Source organism: Microcaecilia unicolor, chromosome 13 (assembly GCF_901765095.1).
Source record: "Microcaecilia unicolor chromosome 13, aMicUni1.1, whole genome shotgun sequence".
In the NCBI taxonomy this organism is placed as follows: Eukaryota; Metazoa; Chordata; class Amphibia; order Gymnophiona; family Siphonopidae; genus Microcaecilia; species Microcaecilia unicolor.
The window spans coordinates 1,844,896-1,863,915 of record NC_044043.1 but is presented as its reverse complement, the minus strand read 5'-3'; the positions used below and the strand labels follow the sequence as shown (position 1 = coordinate 1,863,915).

General features: G+C 42.1%; 1 protein-coding gene across 2 annotated transcripts in view; it reads left to right on the top strand.

Annotated features, from left to right (window-relative positions):
* PIMREG (PICALM interacting mitotic regulator) overlaps positions 1 to 19,020 on the top strand; it is a 79,271-nt gene that overhangs the window by 47,645 nt on the left and 12,606 nt on the right. For both annotated transcript variants that reach the window (XM_030222572.1, XM_030222574.1), the window contains exons 2-3: positions 5,253 to 5,570; positions 12,975 to 13,342. In XM_030222572.1, coding sequence (XP_030078432.1) covers positions 5,253 to 5,570; positions 12,975 to 13,342 — 686 coding nt within the window. The remainder of the gene's footprint in view (positions 1 to 5,252; positions 5,571 to 12,974; positions 13,343 to 19,020) is intronic.

Sequence of the window (19,020 nt, the reverse complement as noted above, 5' to 3'; positions counted from 1 at the left end):
GATGGGAAAAATTTTCCCCACCCCAAATCGGCCCTAAACCAGCCCAAAACCCACCCAAACTCAAACCCTGCCTCCAATGTCACCGACAGTGTTGCCAGGTGGAAAAATTTTTTCCCACCCAATCCAGCGTATAAACAGCCCAAAACCCACCCAAACTCAAACCCCGCACCTGACACCCCCACCCCCGCGTCATCGCCCCCGCCGTCACCGGCCTCGCCTCCCCCGTCATCGGCCCCGCCCAAAACATCCACTAACCCCGCCCCCCGCGGCCGAAAAAAACCGCCCGAAAAACCGCAGAAAAGAAAAAAAAGAAGCCCAAAAAACCGCGGCGGGTCGCGGAAAACCGCCCAATTGGGCGGTAAAACCGCCCACCTGGCAACACTGGTCACCGACCCTGCCCCTGATGTCACCTCTGATGTCGTTAGCCCCGCCCCTGATGTCACTCTGATGTCGTTAACCCCACCCCTGATGTCACCTCTGATGTCATTAGCCCCGCCCCTGATGTCACTCTGATGTCATTAACCCCACCCCTGATGTCAACCCTACCCCGGAAAAGCTTCTATTGGACCAATAGAAGCCCACGAAAAAAGCGCAAACCCCGCACAGCTGCAATGAAAAAGAAGCCCAATTTCCCGCAGCCTTCGAAAATTTCCAGCATCCTGGCTTAAAAACCAGCCCAATTCCACCCATCTGGCAACACTGGTCCTAGGGTTGGTTGGGAGCAAGGAGGTTGGACAAGAACTGGAGAGACTGCAAAAGGCATGAGGCTCTCTGTCCCATTGTGTGGGCTGAAGTCAGGCGGAGCTTGCCACATTTAGTCAACCAAAACAATAGGAAATGCTTATTAGAAGCAACGGACATGGTCCATTTGTAAAAAGTCTAAAGCTGTTGGATAGGCAGTGCCTTAAAAGGATGTGACAGCTTTTAAAAATTTTATTTGAAAGCTTCCCATGTGTAGATATAGATTATGAAATAAAATTGAAACTTATTAGACAATTATAAAAAATTATTTTGTAGGTGGTACAAAAAGCAGTAATAAACTGTATTTTGTGCTCATTTTTTTCAACACTGTTTGTGGAATAACACAATACAGGCCAGATTTCAGTGAGGATATCCTGTTTCCTGATGGGTTAATCTATACCTGTTTTCCTGATATGATAACGTTAACAAATCTATGGAAGCCACATTGAGCCTGCAAATAGGTGGGGGAATGTGGGATACAAATGCAATAAATACATAATAATTTGTTGTAATCTGCCTTGGGGAGCCTGCTGTTATAAATTGAATATATTGTAATGAAATGGAAGTAAAATTAAACTCTCATTGGGGCACTTAGATTCGCACCTTCACTTAATCTCTTTTGTAGAAGTTGACATTTTAGGGACAGGTAGCTTTATAAGTCAAAATAATAAAAATAAATATTTTGTTTCATGCAGACCTCTCATTTGTTTAATCATAACTAAATGGGCTGTAAGCTCCTAATGCAGTCCATTGGTTTTCTTATATTTTTTTTTCTTATGACTTATACAGTGTCAAAACTGAAAACTCATCTCTTCTATCTGGTTGATAAAAGGAGCTCATTGTGAACACTATCCACACTAAAAGCTTGTTTTGTAGCGGTACATGAGGAATTGTGGTGTTGCATAAATAGATGTGTTTGTGTTCCTAGTCATGCAGCCAAAGGTTATTCCTTTTATCTGTCACATTCTCAACCTCTCACTTTCCACTGCGACTGTCGCTGCTGCCTTTAAACATGCTGTGGTCACACCTCTCCTTAAGAAGCCTTCACTCGACCCTACTTGTCCCTCTAATTACCGACCCATCTCCCTCCTCCCTTTTCTCTCCAAATTACTTGAGCGTGCTGTTCACCACCGCTGCCTTGATTTTCTCTCCTCACATGCTATTCTTGACCCACTACAATCTGGTTTTCGCCCTCCACTTAACCGAAACTGCGCTTACTAAAGTCTCCAATGACCTGTTACTGGCTAAATCCAAAGGTCAATATTCCATCCTCATTCTTCTTGATCTTTCCGCTGCTTTTGACACTGTCGATCACAGCATACTTCTCGATACCCTGTCCTCACTTGGATTCCAGGGCTCTGTCCTTTCCTGGTTCTCTTCCTACCTCTCCCTCCGCACCTTTAGTGTTCACTCTGGTGGATCCTCTTCTACTTCTATCCCTCTGCCTGTCGGCGTACCTCAGGGTTCTGTTCTTGGTCCCCTCTTCTTTTCTATCTAGACTTCTTCCCTTGGTTCATTAATCTCATCCCATGGCTCTTCCTACCATCTCTATGCTGATGACTCCCAAATCTACCTTTCTACCCCTGATATCTCACCTTGCATCCAAACCAAAGTTTCAGCGTGCTTGTCTGACATTGCTATCTGGATGTCTCAACGCCACCTGAATTTAAACATGACCAAAACCGAGCTTCTCATTTTCCCCCCCAAACCCACCTCCCCACTCCCCCTGTTTTCTATTTCTGTTGATGGCTCTCTCGTTCTGTCTCCTCAGCTCGAAACCTTGGGGTCATCTTTGACTCTTCTCTCTCCTTCTCTGCTCATATCCAGCAGACCGCCAAGACCTGTCGTTTCTTTCTTTACAACATCCGTAAAATCCGCCCCTTTCTTTCCGAGCACTCTACCAAAACCCTCATCCACACTCTTGTCACCTCTCGTTTAGACTACTGCAATCTACTTCTTGCTGGCCTCCCACTTAGTCACCTCTCCCCTCTCCAATCGGTTCAAAACTCTGCTGCCCGTCTCGTCTTCCGCCAGGGTCGCTTTACTCATACTAACTCTCTCCTCAAGTCGCTTCACTGGCTCCCTATCCATTTTCGCATCCTGTTCAAACTTCTTCTACTAACCTGTAAATGTACTCACTCTGCTGCTTCCCAGTATCTCTCCACACTCGTCCTTCCCTACACCCCTTCCCGTGCACTCCGCTCCATGGATAAATCCTTCTTATCTGTTCCCTTCTCCACTACTGCCAACTCCAGACTTCGCGCCTTCTGTCTCGCTGCACCCTACGCCTGGAATAAACTTCCTGAGCCCCTACGTCTTGCCCCATCCTTGGCCACCTTTAAATCTAGACTGAAAGCCCACCTCTTCAACATTGCTTTTGACTCGTAACCACTCGCCTCCACCTACCCTCCTCTCCTCCTTCCTGTACACATTAAATGATTTGATTTGATTTGCTTACTTTATTGTCTATTAGATTGTAAGCTCTTTGAGCAGGGACTGTCTTTCTTCTATGTTTGTGCAGCGCTGCGTATGCCTTGTAGCGCTATAGAAATGCTAAATAGTAGCAGTAGTAAAACTGAATTCTACCAGCAATATTGCCAGCATAAGCAGAGGTGCTCCCTGGAACAATCCAGCATGCATTTGCCCAACCACTGCAGCTGTAATGATAAATCAAGCAAGCAAAATACAAAGGAGTGGCACTCGCTACCCTGCATATACCAGGATATAGCCATATCACACGAACCTGTAGGGCTTCCCACCACACACACATCTTCCTTGTCATCTGCTGCTGATGACAAGGAAGGGAAAATTAGGTTTTTACCTTGGTAATTTTCTTTCCTTTAGTCACAGCAGATGAATCCATGATCCCTCCCTGATTGACTCTGTTTTGTGTTCAGTTTTTCCTGCAGACATGTTCCCTCATTGGGAGAAGTTGGAAAATAGTCTTCAGGATTTCTGTTCTGCTACAGGAGGTTGAGTTCGTCCCTCCTTTCTGTCATTGCTCCTGTTCTGGGGCGTTCGTTTGCTTTGAGGAAAGTTCATGTTATGCTACTTTGTGGTATAACACTGCTTTGGAAGCTTCAAAATACTGAGAGGCAGATGGAGCTAGCCGTCCTAGAGGCACTATGGTTTTCAGTGTTCTTTATCACCCCCTGCTGCTAGGTGGACACAACCCATTTGTAATGGATTCATCTGCTGTGACTAAAGGAAAGAAAATTACCAAGATAAGAACCTAATTTTCCCTTCCTTGTCATCAGCAGCAGATGACAAGGAAGATGTGTGTGTGGTGGGAAGCCCTACAGGTTCGTGTGATATGGTTATATCCTGGTATATGCAGGGTAGCGAGTGCCACTCCTTTGCATTTTGCTTGCTTGATTTATCATTACAGCTGAAGTGGTTGGGCAAATGCATGCTGGATTCTTCCAGGGAGCACCTCTGCTTATGCTGGCAATATTGCTGGTAGAATTCAGTTTTACTACTATTTAGCATTTCTATAGCGCTACAAGGCGTAGGCAGCGCTGCACAAACATAGAAGAAAGACAGTCCCTGCTCAAAGAGCTTACAATCTAATAGACAAAAAATAAATAAAGTAATCAAATCAATTAATGTGAACGGGAAGGAAGAGAGGAGGGTAGGTGGAGGCGAGTGGTTACAAGTGGTTATGAGTCAAAAGCAATGTTAAAGAGGTGGGCTTTCAGTCTAGATTTAAAGGTGGCCAAGGATGGGGCAAGACGTAGGGGCTCAGGAAGTTTATTCCAGGCGTAGGGTGCAGCGAGACAGAAGGCGCAAAGTCTACTACTATTGGAGATTCTAGATGGAATGTTGCTACTACTACTACTATTTAGCATTTCTATAGCGCTACAAGGCATACGCAGCGCTGCACAAACATAGAAGAAAGACAGTCCCTGCTCAAAGAGCTTACAATCTAATAGACAAAAAATAAATAAAGTAAGCAAATCAAATCAATTAATGTGAACGGGAAGGAAGAGAGGAGGGTAGGTGGAGGCGAGTGGTTACAAGTGGTTACGAGTCAAAAGCAATGTTAAAGAGGTGGGCTTTCAGTCTAGATTTAAAGGTGGCCAAGGATGGGGCAAGACGTAGGGGCTCAGGAAGTTTATTCCAGGTGTAGGGTGCAGCGAGACAGAAGGCGCGAAGTCTGGAGTTGGCAGTAGTGGAGAAGGGAACAGATAATGATTTATCTATCTCCATCTTCTGGTAGGAAGGGATAACTTCCATTGGTTCAGAACAGTGTCACTGTCTGACTTAAGAAAAGAAAATCACCAGGTAAGACATAAAGGTCTTCTTTTTCCATTGCTCTGACCATTGGGCTACCCCTCCACATAGGGCTTTTTAAAAAAATGTTTTACCAATTTAAATTGCCCAGGTCAACCTTTTAAATATCCCAAAGCTAGCGAGTTTTAGGATTTTTGTTAATTTAATAGGTCAAGTGATTGTCATTTTGTGCATTAAATTGTTCATTTATTAATGATCTAATAATTTCTTATTTCTAGAAAAAGAAATTGCTACGAGACATAAAGATGACAACTCCGTTGCCAAGTGTTGGCATTGCTGTTAGTTGGAGAAATCATCAGGTTCTGGAAAATTTTGATGAGAATGACAGCCCAAAGCCTGATAACTTTAAAAAGATTCCTTCATCAAGCTCCTTGAACACCATCCGAATGTCTGTTAGAAAGCGACTGCCTTTAAAGCAGCTAGATATCAAACTTGATGAAAACCCAACTTGGGAGAGCTTAGAATCTAAAGAGAAATGGCACCCTTTAAAGAAGATGACCAGAACCACCAAAAATGCTTTTGGTTCTGTTTCTCAGGTAACTAATGTCCATCTAATAAACTAGAACTGTATTGTTCATTATACTGGGTTCCCAATGAGTTTATCATTGATGAGATCAATACAGTGGATTTGCATATGTACACTTGATTTTTTATTTCCTGGGGAAAATCTTATGTTCCTACCGTGTTTCCCCAAAAATAAGACACTGTCTTATATTAATTATTGCCCCCAAAAATGCGCTAGGTCTTATTTTCAGGGGCTGTCTTATTTTTCGGGGAAACATCGGGGTTGGCCCGCCCGCCCTCCGTCACTCCCAGAACTAACCTTAAACGCCTCCTTTCACCTTCGCAGCAGCAGGGTAGACCACTCCTTCCTTCCGTGTCCCACCCTCGCCTGACGTAACGTCCGCGAGGGCGGGGCACGGAAGGAAGGAGAGGTGAAAGGAGGCGTTTAAGGTTAGTTCTGGGAGCGACGGAGGGTGGGTGGAGGGGGGGCCCAGCGACCTCGGGTGGGGGGGGCGTTCCGGGGGTGGCCTTGTCCGGTTCTCGGCGGCCCTGCTTTCAAACAAAAATTTGCTAGGTCTTACTTTCAGGGGAGGCCTTATATCTACCAATTCAGGAAAACCTCTACTAGGTCTTACTTTCGGGGGATGTCTTACTTTCGGGGAAACAGGGTATCATCCTGACAGGTGTTAAATCTCTTCTTGCCAGCAGAGGGAGGTAGAGAAACTGACTTTTCCTAGTGAGATCACCAGTATTGTACTTAGGGCCTTCTGCTTTTAATTAACACTACAAAGCAGATTATAACAAGGACTTCACATTAGAAGGAATTTACAGTACATATACACTACAATCGGACAAAATGCTATAGTATAAAACATATTTCCATACGTCTCTTTTCAAACGTTGGTTCTATCCATCTTGGACTATTGTAATTCGTTGTATGTTGGTCTAAGTAGTAAGTTGCTAGCTAAATTACAGTTTGTACTTAATAATGCACTAAGGCTGATTTTTCGATTGAGAAAGTATGATAGTGTTTCAAGTCATTTAAAAGAACTACTTGGACTTTGTATTTGTGCACAAATTACCTTTAAGGCTGTATGTTTAGTTTTTTAGGTAATATATGGGAACATATCTGAACTCTTCAATTTTTTTCTAATTCTTTATACAATTCTGTTCGAGTTTGTAAGAGTTTACAATTGAAATATCCATTTTTTTTAAAGGATATTTGGTTCAAGAGTCGGCTTGGTTCTATGTTCTCCTTTGAAGCCATCTCTGTGTGGAATAGTTGACCTGCTCCAATTCGGATAGAGTTAGATTATATGTGATTATGCAAAAAGCTTAACACTTTATTTGAAAAATTTTAAGGATGATTTCATGTTTATTATTATGATGTATTCTTGTTGCTTTTTAATCGTGCTGTATTTTCATTTATAAACCGCCAGGAACCTCCTGTTGGGATGGGTGCGGTATATAAAAGTTGTATGTTAGATTAGAAATCACAGTCTTTGCTTGTAAACAAGTTTTAAGAGCTTTTTTAAATGAGACATAAGAAGTAATCTGACGAATTTAAATTGGGTTACTATTCCAAATCCTAACAAAAGAGAATTGCAAAGCATTTCTATACCACTGAATCCACCTGATTCTTAGCGGTTTACAGTATTAAAAAAAATAAGAACCAAGACAATCACTTGAGAAGTTTAGATTAAAACCAAAACTGCCTTTTAGGAAATTTAGATTACCTAAATTTCTTGAAAAGATAGGTCGATAGATCTTTACATTTTTCTTAAGTAAAGAAAAGGATAACTGAGAGACAAAACAGGGTTAAAAATCACTCAATGATTTTTGCTTGAACTGCGAGAAGTCTGTCAAATAGTTTAAATCTCTTCACTCCCTTAATAGAGGGACAAACAAAAAATGAGTTATAATAAGATCTTCTGTTCCTAACTTTGGGAGGAAATTGTAAATGATCTAATATATAAGTTGGACATTAACCATTTAAAACCTTGTCTAACAGAATTTAAAGATGACCCTCGCCTTTATAGGTAACCAATGCAATTCAATAAAGTATGTAGAAATTTTACCCTTCTATAACAAAAGTATGAATCTTATTGCAGTGTTCTGGTTTGATTGTGGCTGTCAAGTGACATGTCTAGGTGCACCTAAATGGACGAGATTACAGTAGTCAACTTAGACAAAAGCAATGCTTGTATCGATAGTCTGTATTATTCAAATTCAAAAAAACTTTCTTATGGGTCTTAAACTCCTCAAAAGGCAAAAAGCACTCTTAAGGCATTAAGCTGATATTCAAGAGATAAAAGTTTGGTCAACATAACCCTCAGTATTTTAATTATAGGGATAATATATATCTAGTTTGATCCACCATCATGTGATCCATGGTCCACTAATGGGTCAGGATTATTATCAAGAAGTAAAAACTTAGTTTTATCAGTGTTTAGCTCTTGGATGTTACATTATCGATTAAGTTAATCAGAGTTAAACATTTTTGAACAATTGATGTAGAAATTATAGACTACTATAATATCATCGGCATAACTGTAAGTTGTATAACCTTCTCTAGTTAGCTCCAAACTCAGAGTGTAGGAAAACATTAAGTAGCGTAGGTGACAAAGGAGATCCTTGTGGTGCGCTGCAAGGATTTTTCCAACTATCTGATAGCTTCCCATTTTGTTTTACACTATAAGACTTAGAAACCTCTAAACCAATTCAAAACATTACCATTAATACCTATATGACAGTTCAGAAAACATAATATCATAATCCACCAAGTCCCATGCTAACGAGAGGTTAAATTGTATAATCGGACCCTTACCATTTTGGGATAAAATATGCCGAGCAGTATAGATAGAAACGATAACTCTCATTCATGGTACCTGAAGTGTATGGGACCTGGCCACAATCCTTGATAATTGTATTCACAGTTATCAACAAGAAGCATTATGAATCGAGCAGCAGCACAAACAATTATGGCATGGACAAGCCCAGTCCATCAACGCTGGCATTGGAGGCATTGGCTCCATTGGACACTGTGGAATGCCTGGTTCCATCGAACACTGGGGATTCATTGACATTGAGGAAATCAGCTTCAGGCATCCTCTGATCACACCCTGAGGACATGTAAGGATTCAATGTCGTCCTCTTTAGGCACCGAGGGACACTGATATATTGGACAGAGGCCAAGAAGCATCAGCATTGGTCTCCATTGAAGCACAGTGTTGGAAGCACATTATCAATTATCTGAGAAATGTCTACACCAAGAGGGTAGCTCCCTCTCCAAGTCTCCAAAGCAGATGCACCGGATTCCATCGAGCTGGGACCAGGTCATCCATGCAGCCCCCATACCTGCAATAGATGTGACTTTATCGGCTGGAACCTATCCTTTACCAACGGCTGACCTTGAGGAGCGAATATGGGACACATTCTTACCCGATGCAATGCTGAGCCGTCTAGGCCATCAGTGTCGCCCCGATGGAGTCCCATACATTGCTTGTTTACTGTGCATCAATGCTGATGCCTTGAAGGGTGTCAGAATTGGCACTGATTGAGATGGTGTCATTGTCCAGCCCTTCTGGGGAGCAAGCTTCCTTAGAGCACAAGAGGATACCTATCAATTGGCATTCCTGGCCAGCAACCAAGTAGACAGAGGCAGGCACGGACTCAAGTTTCTCCACAGGCATATGTCTGATTCAGATCACTCCTGGGAGTCTGACCAGGACCCAGAGGTCCTTTAGGAAGAAAGGTCCCTTGGTACCTCATCAGATCTGTCCCCTCCTGAGGAACTTTCCTTCACAGAGTTCATAAGAGAGATTGTAAGTTTATCCCATTTCAGATAAGAACATAAGCGTTGCCATACTGGGACAGACCGAAGGTCCACCAAGCCTAGTATCCTGTTTCCAACGGTGGCCAATCCTGGTCACACACAAGTAAATGGCAAGATCCCAGAACAGTAAAACAGATTTTATGCTTCTTATCCTAGACAAAAGCAGTGGATTTTCCCAAGTCCATCTTAATGGCTTATGGACTTTTAGGAAACTATCCAAACCTCTTTTTTTTATTTTTAAACCCTAACTGCTTTTACCACATTCTCTGGCAACAAAGTGAAGAAATATTTTCTCCGATTTTAAATTTACTACTTAGTAGTTTTGTTGCGTGCACACCAGTCCTAATATTTTTGGAAAAAGTAAAAAGGTGTTTTACCTCTGTCTGTTCCACTCCACTCAGTATTTTATAGATTTCTATTGTATTTCCCCTAGCCATCTCTTCTCTAAGCTGAAGGACCCTAGTTACTTTAGTCTTTCATCATAGGGAAGTCGTCCCATCCCCTTTATCATTTTCGTCACCCTTCTTTGTACCTTTTTCTTATTCTGCTATATCTTTTTTTTTTTTTTTTTTCCAGATGTGGTGACCAGAATTGCACACAGTATTTGAGGTGCGGTCGCACCATAGAGCAATGCAAAGTTTTCCATTCCTTTCATAATAATTCCTAACATTCTGTTTGCTTTGTTAGCCACCGCTGCACACCTAAGCAGAGGGTTTCAACGTATCATCAACAATGACAGCTAGATCCTTCTCCTGGGCTGTGATTCCTAATGTGGAACCTTGCATCACATAGCTATAGTTTGGGTTCCTCTTTCCCATATGCATCACTTTGCACTTGCTTACATTAAACGTCACCTGCTATTTGAATGCTGTCTCTCCAGTCTTGTAAGGTCCTATTGCAATTTAACAGCTTTGAATTGCTTTCTGGCATCAGCAAATGTAATTACCTCACTAGTTATTCCCATCTCTAGATCATTTATAAGTACATTAAAAAGCAGTGGTCCCAGATCAGACCCCTGAGGAATCCCACTATCTACTCTTCTCCATTGGAGGTAGCATTTAACCCAGCTCTCTGTTTTCTCTCTTTTGACCAGTTTTTAATCCACAAAGGACATTATGTCCTATTCCATGACTTTCTAATTTCTCAGGAGTCATTCATGAGGTTCTTTGTCAAATGCCTTTTGAAAATCTAGGCACACAGTATTGACTGGCTCATCTGTTATCCACTTGTTTATGCACCCCTTCAAAGAAATGTAGTAGATGGATGAGGCAAGATTTCCCTTGACTAAATCCGTGATGGCTTTGTCTCATTATTCCTTGCTAATGTATATGCTCTGTAATTTTTTTTTCTCTACCATTTTGCTTGGCATCGACATCAGGCTCGCTGGTCTATAATTTCCTGGATCGCCTCTGGAATCTTTTTTTAAAATTGGTGTTACATTGGCCACTCTTCAGGTACCATGTTTGATCTTAAAGATAAGTTACATATTACTAACAATAGCTCTGCAAGTTCATTTTTCAGTTCTGTCAGTACTCTGGGATGTATACCATCTGGTCCAGGCGATTTGCTACTCTTCAATTTGTCAAATTGTTGCATTACATCTTCTAGGTTTATAGAGATTTATTTGTTTCTTTGACTCCTAAGCATTGAATACCATTTCTGGCACTGGTAGCTCCCTAAGAATAAATCTTCAGAGGATGCAGGACAAAAAACTAAGAAGAACCCCACACTTACAGCATAATAAACTCACTCAACACACACAGCTACTCTAAAGTGCTTTGAGCTAAAATCACCTCCACAGAGTATCCAGCTTGTACCATAGGGCTACAGCTAGCATCTATCATGGGCAGCCCCAAAGTACTATATATGTGGAGAAAAAAAAACATCCTAGTGAAAGCGCACTGCATACTTTGATCTGCACAAGAGCCTTGGCCTATCTGTACTAATGCTCATGGACAGTTCACCCAGATTTTTGTTTCCTTTACTGGTAAATGTACTTTCCTTCGTTTTAGCAACAGATCGGTGCAGGACTTGTGGGTTTATGTCCATCTGCCAGCAGGTGGCGATAGGGCACAGTAAAGTTGTGTGTCCTAAAACCACGTGCTCAAGTGTCTGGCCACCTGCTTTTTGCCAGGGTTCTGGGTTCAGTTGAATTAGGGGGTATTCTTACTGGGCTGCCTTCTGCCTCAGTTTTCTTTCCAATTCTGTAGCACTCTTATTCATTATTTGTTTCATTTTTTAAACCATTTCGAATGACTCTTGTGACTCCTAAGATTGTATTCTGATACGTGCACACAGGTCAGTTAAAGCGCTATATATGCCCCCATATTTTTGTGTCTTACACACACATATGCTCACCATTCACAATAGTATGGTCTTAATTCTTCCACTAGATAAGTACCCCAGTCATTTTCTCATGTTCAAGTCATAGTGTTTGCACATCACTATAATGTTTCTCCACATGGCGTTAATATCCTTGTGTTGTTAAATGGCTTTATATCTTTGGTCACATTTTATGTTCACCATAGTTTATATTGATTTCATAACATTACAACAGTTTCATTACATTTAATTGTACATTGTACTACATGTGACTAATATACTTGTGTTGCAAAATGTTTTGTATTTTTAACTGTTAACTTATGTACTCACACTCACATTATATATCCTGGTATTATGGTTTTTGTTATTTTTTTCATACACTTTGTACATCATTTTTACCTCTTGTACGTTCATAAGTTATATCGTTTTATTTATTTATTTTTGTAGACTCCTGATGCAAGCCTTCTGGCCAAAACACAACGTTGTGTTGCATCGCTTTGATTTTTCAATAAACACTGTTTTACTCAAGATTGAATGTGTTCCTGTCCTTGGAAACCTTGGTCTTTTTTTCCCATTCTTCTCTCTTTCATAAGACACAATTTCACCTTACCTAGCTTTTTAGTTCACTGTCAATTTTGAGCACTTTACTTTTTACTCCTCTATGTTTTGCACCTCATTACCTTACTGCAGTGATCTTCACTAATTTTAAGTTTGGACCACTTTGAATTCAAGTGATCTGAAGGAGAACCACCAGATATCTTCCCACGTGTGTGGTCACATCCATCCCCACCAGCCCGCCTTCAAACTTTTCATTGGGGGTGTTTTCAAGGAGATGGGCATTTCCAAATACGTTCTCTTTTTCTATTGAGAAATGCTTTGTCATGAAGCATGCAGCTCTCCCCCCCACCCCCCTCCCCATCCAGTTCCTCCTTTCTGTCACAAGAGTAGGTGGAGAGGTGGACAGTAGGGGGAAAAAAAAGAATGTTAATGAAGTCTACTTCAGAGTCTCCGGGGGCCACTATTGGCCCCTGGGCCTTGCATGGAAGAACACTGGTTTACTGCATCGATTAGTAAAATTCATTTTATAGTGTGATAGTATAAAAGATTGCACTAAAACTTTAGGACACGTTCTACATTAACCACGGTATATTCTTTAATGATTCTGTCTTACAAAGTCCTTTGTACTTGGACACTCCTTTTGATGTTTTATTATGAAAGGTGGACAATCAAATGTTATGAAATAAACAAGATATTCGTTATTATTTTTATTTTTTTACAGAAAATACAGAAGACTTGCCAAAACCCGAGTGAGTATTTATTGACCTCTCCTGCTAAAGCCCAAGGTATTGGCAAGCAAAGCAGCTGCATTGACAACGGAGCAAATAAAACTGCTTCACCTCGGACCCCTGGCCGTAAGACCAGCAAGCTTATCCCTACTACCAACCAATCCTCAAGTACCAAAGTTACACCCAGATCTAGCAAGCAGTTTTTCCCAAAGCCAGGTTCTGGGAAAGACCCAAAGCACTGTGAAGATGAAGATTGGAAGTCTATCTCTCACTGGGTTGGTAAAGATGGTCTTAGGAGATCTGTGAGAACAGCAGCACTGAAAAGCCCCTATTCGTCACCTGCTACCATCAGCAAGATAAGGCAAGTTCATAATGTGATACGTTTGTGTGTGTGTGTCCTAAATTTATACACTCAGTATCTCCTATTATATGTAGTGGATATGAAGATCCATTTTAGAAAAGTTATTGAGATGTCCAGGTCATGACATGCTACCTTTGACTTTGTTTTATTTGTTTTGTAAACCATTTGGAACGATTTTATAAAAGAAAATGTATACAAGTTTTAAATTCCCTCTGTATTTTACAAATGGCTCCACCTAACATGAAGCCTTTTGTAAAATGTTTTTCTATTTCATCCTGCTAGACCAGTCCAGACCAATGTGTTTTGTCCCTGTATCAGTAGATTGAGACAGAGAAACTGAAATTTGTCAGTGACATTAAGTGACCTGTAAGTTGACATTATTTCTGTTCATCTAGCAGATGGTTCAAGTTGGACTGGTTCAGTGTAATTCTTGGTACAAGCCTTATTCCCAGGGTGTAATACACAGCCTGCGGCTTAACAGTCGAGTCCTGTGGCTGGTGATTGATTCCAAGATATCAGTCCAGAGATGACCATCCTTCTAAGGCCCGAGTGTGGGTTTTCACTTAGTGGTTTGGGGTCGGGGGTAGAGGAGTACTTTTTCTGTGGTCTCCCTCCTGCTCCACCTCTAGTTCCATTCTCTCCTTATGACTTCTGCAAGCCATAATTTAAAAAGGAAAATAAAGCACCCAGCACTGTATATATTAGGCTTCATAAAGCTCTGTTCAATGAAATTTGTTTAAAAAGTAGCAAGAATAAGGGGATGAAGCGAGGGCCACTGTGCTGTTTCACTGAGTTTCAACTGTTTGCCTTGGAGAAAGTCTCCAAGTTTGAGAGGAAAGGATGCTGTCAAACATTATGAGCTCAGCCTGAAACCTTACTGCTTCATGGTCGCTTTGATGTGTTTGTGCAGTGTTGCTCAGGTCTGATGGAGGCCTCTGGAAGTCATTAGAAAACAGACTCACTCCAGCGATATTCACTCTATAGGACTCTCTGTAAAGCTGAAGAAACCAGAATGGACAATGTACCCCTTCATCAAACCTATCAAATGATGTCTTATTGCTGGAGGAAAAGACCTTAGATGTCCTTTGCTAGGCAGCAATCTTACAAGCTTAATGCCAGCTCATCTTGGACTATTGTCATATCGTTGGTCAAAAAACCCTCTTGTGCTCCTCCTGCAATCATTCAAATTTTTTTGTTTTTTTATCAATTTTTGAAATTTTCGTTTTAAATACCAGCACTTAACTGTACTTCAAATCCAGCATTAGGTGTACTATTTCTTAAATTATAGCACTTAGCTTCAAAGTCTTGTCCCAACGAGGGTCTCCGTTTCACTCTCACGATGAGCTTCTTCAGGGGACTAAGGGCCTGTAACAAAATACACTGACCAACTTTGTTGCTGGTATCACAGATTCAAAGTAAAATCAAGACAAGTATTGTCTCACTAAGATTAGTGCTATGCCTTTCTCCTAAGATGACATTCCTCCGGCTGTATGGTGCTGACCTATAAACTGGAAGCGGATCCCAGCCATTTAAATATCCTGCGCTGTGTCTCATTTACATAAATGGAAATGTATCAATTTGAATTGGAATGTCGGCTAAGTCATCCTTGAAGAAATGCAAAGTGATGCACTTAGGGAGTAGAAATCCATGGGAGACGTATGTGTTAGACGGGGAGAGTCTGATAGGTACGGACGGGGAGAGGGATCTTGTGGTGATAGTATCTGAGGACCTGAAGGCGACGAAACAGTGTGACAAGGCGGGGCCGTAGCTAGAAGTTTGCTAGGCTGTATAGAGAGAGGTGTGACCAGCAGAAGAAAAGAAGTTTTAATACCCCTGTATAAGATGTTGGTGAGGCCCCACCTGGAGTATTGTGTTCAGTTTTGGAGGCCGTATCTTGTGAAGGATGTTTAAAAAAAATGGAAGCAGTGCAAAGAAAGCTACGAGAATGGTATGGGATTTGCGTTGCAAGACGTATGAGGAGAGACTTGTTGACCTGAACATGTATACCCTGGAGGAAAGAGGAAACGGGTGATATGATACAGACGTTCAAATATTTGAAAAGTATTAATCCGCAAACGAACCTTTTCCGGAGAGGGGAAGGTGGTAGAACGAGAGGACATGAAATGAGATTGAAGGGGGGCAGACTCAAGAAAAATGTCAGGAAGTATTTTTTCACGGAGAGAGTGGTGGATGCTTGGAATGCCCTCCCGCGGGAGGTGGTGGAAATGAAAACGGTAACGGAATTCAAACATGCGTGGGATAAGCATAAAGGAATCCTGTGCAGAAGGAATGGATCCTCAGGAGCTTAGTCGAGATCGGGTGGCAGAGCTGGTGGTGGGAGGCGGGGCTGGTGGTTGGGAGGCAGGGATAGTGCTGGGCAGACTTATACGGTCTGTGCTAGAGCCGGTGGTGGGAGACGGGACTGGTGCTTGGGAGGCGGGGATAGTGCTGTTCAGACTTATACGGTCTGTGCCCTGAAGAACACAGGTACAAATCAAAGTAGGATATATACAAAATTAGCACATATGAGTTATCTTGTTGGGCAGACTGGATGGACCAGGCAGGTCTTTTTCTGCCGTCATCTACTATGTATGTTACTATGTTACTTATACGGTCTGTGCCAGAGCCGGTGGTGGGAGGCAGGGATAGTGCTGGGCAGACTTATACGGTCTGTGCCAGAGCCAGTGGCGGGAGGCGGGGCTGGTGCTGGGCAGACTTATACGGTCTGTGCCAGGGCGGGAGGCGGGGCTGGTGCTGGGCAGACTTATACGGTCTGTGCCAGAGCCGGTGGTTGGGAGGCGGGGTTAGTGCTGAGCAGACTTATACGGTCTGTGCCCTGAAGAGCATGGGTACAAATCAAAGTAGGGTATATACAAAATGTAGCACATATGAGTTACCTTGTTGGGCAGACTGGATGGACCGTGCAGGTCTTTTTCTGCCGTCATCTACTATGTTACTATGATAGAGCAATTTTAGTCAGCTGTATTAGAAAACCTGATGGAATCCTATGTGGGTGTGTCCTTAACCCATTAGTGCCCAATGTTCCCATATTTGTTCCCAAATATGGGAACATTGGGCACTAATGGGTTAACTGGACTGTCTCTGATACCACCTGAAGCGCTTCAGGAACTGAGACCGTTTGTGAACAAGAGTCCTTCCTATATACAGGTCAGTATACATTTCATGAACATTTTGGAAGAATACAATCATCTGGCCACTCAAAAACCACTTCTGGTCACATTAGACATGGAGGGGCATAATCGAACGCGAGTGCCTATCTCCATGGGCGTCTATGTCTGAAAACGGGTACGTGAAGAGGAGGGACAAACCATATTTTCGAAAAAAATGGACGACGTTTTTTTTTTTCTGAAAATATGGTTTGTACGGACCAAATGCCATGGATTTGTTCGTTTCTGAGCTGGGCTTTTTTTTTTTTTTTTAGCGTAATGGAAACTAAAGCCAGCCAGCTCAAAAACGTCCTAATCCGAGCCATTTGGTCGTGGGAGGGGCCAGGATTTGTAGTACACTGGCCCCCCTGACATGCCAGGACACCAGCTTGGAGTTCTGTTCCGATCGCGTGGCGTTGCGACCAGTTCCTTCCTTTCTCCCCAAGGTAGTGTCTCGCTTTCATGTTTCTCAGCCGGTGGTATTTCCTGTTTTAGGTTCTTTTTCCGGCTCTGAGGAGCAGAGGCATTTGAAGTGTTTGGATGTTAAACGGGTGTTGAAACACTATATTAAATCTACTGATGACATCCGACGATCTGATTGTTTGTTCTGTTTGGAGGTCCGCGTAAGTGGTTCATGGCTTCTAAGCCCACTGTTTCTCGGTGGCTTAAGGATATGATTGCTTCAACCTATCTTCTTTCTGGGAAACCTGTTCCAGAGCATGTTAAGGCTCACTCTTCAAGAGGTCAAGCAGCCTCTTGGGCAGAGCGTTGTCTGGTGCCGCCAGAAGACATTTGTAGGGCGGCAACCTGGTCCTCCTTGCATTCTTTTTCTAAGCACTACCGTTTGGATCTCCTCAGTAGTTGTCAGGTTGTTTTTGGAGCTGGCGTTTTGTCGGCGGGGCTGCTAGGGTCCCTCCCATCAGTCACATTCTGGTCTGGTCTGGAGGAACGCTAAGGAAGGGTAAATTAGACCTCACCTGCTAATTTGCTTTCCTTTAGTCCGTCCGGACCGGCCCAGACCCCTCCCTTTCAGAAGTAGCACTTTCTTGTTCGAGCTGTGTTGCTAGTTTATTTCTGCATTAAATATTTAAATAATTAAATGTTTGTTTCTGTTTACTAAATGGCCTCTTTGTAGGACCATGAGATCTTGAAGGCACTCACCCTATGTTGGCAATGTGCCGATGGCTGCTCAGGTTTTTGGATGCACAGTTTATATGTTTCTTCTATGTCTTTACTTCTGCTTTGGTACTTTATTACTGGAGCTTTCTCTGGCTGGCAAGGGTTCTTATTGGCTCCTAGAGTCACAGTTTTTTTTCTCAGTCTCCACCTGGTGGAAGGCATACACAACCCATCAGTCACATTCTGGGCTGGTCCGGAGGGACTAAAGGAAAGCAAATTAGCAGGTGAGGTCTAATTTACCCTTTTCTTACCTCTGCTGTCTGGTAATTTTATTTTTCTATTCACTTGTTCCCTGCTTCTGGTTCTGCTTTCCTCTGTCTGTGCTCTGAACTCTGTTTCCAGGGTAGCCTATCCATTCATTATTTCTTTTCTATCTTCTCCACTTCTGCCCTGTATTCATCCTTCAAGTTCAACTTTCTTCCATTTTTCTTCTTCCTGTCTAGTTTTCATCTATTCTCTTTCCTTCATCTTCCCTCCATGGGCATCTCCTCTCTTCTTTCTTTCTTCCCTTTCCCTCCGTGGGCACAATTTCCCCTCTTCTCCCCTTCCCTCCATGGGCACTATCTCCTCTCTACGTCGCTTGTTCACCTAATTTTTAGTCACTTATGTTTTTACTTATGGTTGTTTCACTTACTTGTGAATAAGTAGCCTTTATTTTTATAATAATTGGTTTGTTTCCTTGCTTGTCAGTTCTTGGAGCAAAAGAACTTCGGGGGAGGAGGGGAGGTCTTTTACTAAAGATTAGCTAGAGTTATCTGTAGCAGGGCCCATAGGAATAAAATGGGACCTGCTGCAGATAACTCAAGCTAACCTTTAGTAAAATACCCCCTTGGAGTTTTATAATTTGTGGAAAGGGGTTTTAGAACTCCCGATAATAGCATTACAGAATTTGTCCTTCCAACTTCTATAGTGCATACAAAAACACTATACTGAAGCCAGCTCCGCCTATAGTTGGAGGTACGTCCACTGATACAGTAAATAAAAATAATTACAGTTAAATAATTACTGACAAGTGTTGTACCATTATAATTGCTTTCTAATTGAAGCACAAATGTTATTTGTTTCTTTTCCGTGCTTCAATTTGGCATATTTCCCAGAACAGTGTCCTTGCTGATAGCAAGCTATACAGCTGGTGTTAAGCTCAGGAAGGAAAGAAAAAAGGTTTTACTTTTTAAACTTTTAAACCTCTGTAAGTAGCAAGGAAAATCACATCGTTAACTCGTCCATAATAGTAAATCGGTGCAACTAAATTTCATTGTATGCTATATTTAGTCTGTTTAAGGGACATGCAGTGGAATTTTTATTTTCAGTCCTGATTAATAAGTCATTTGT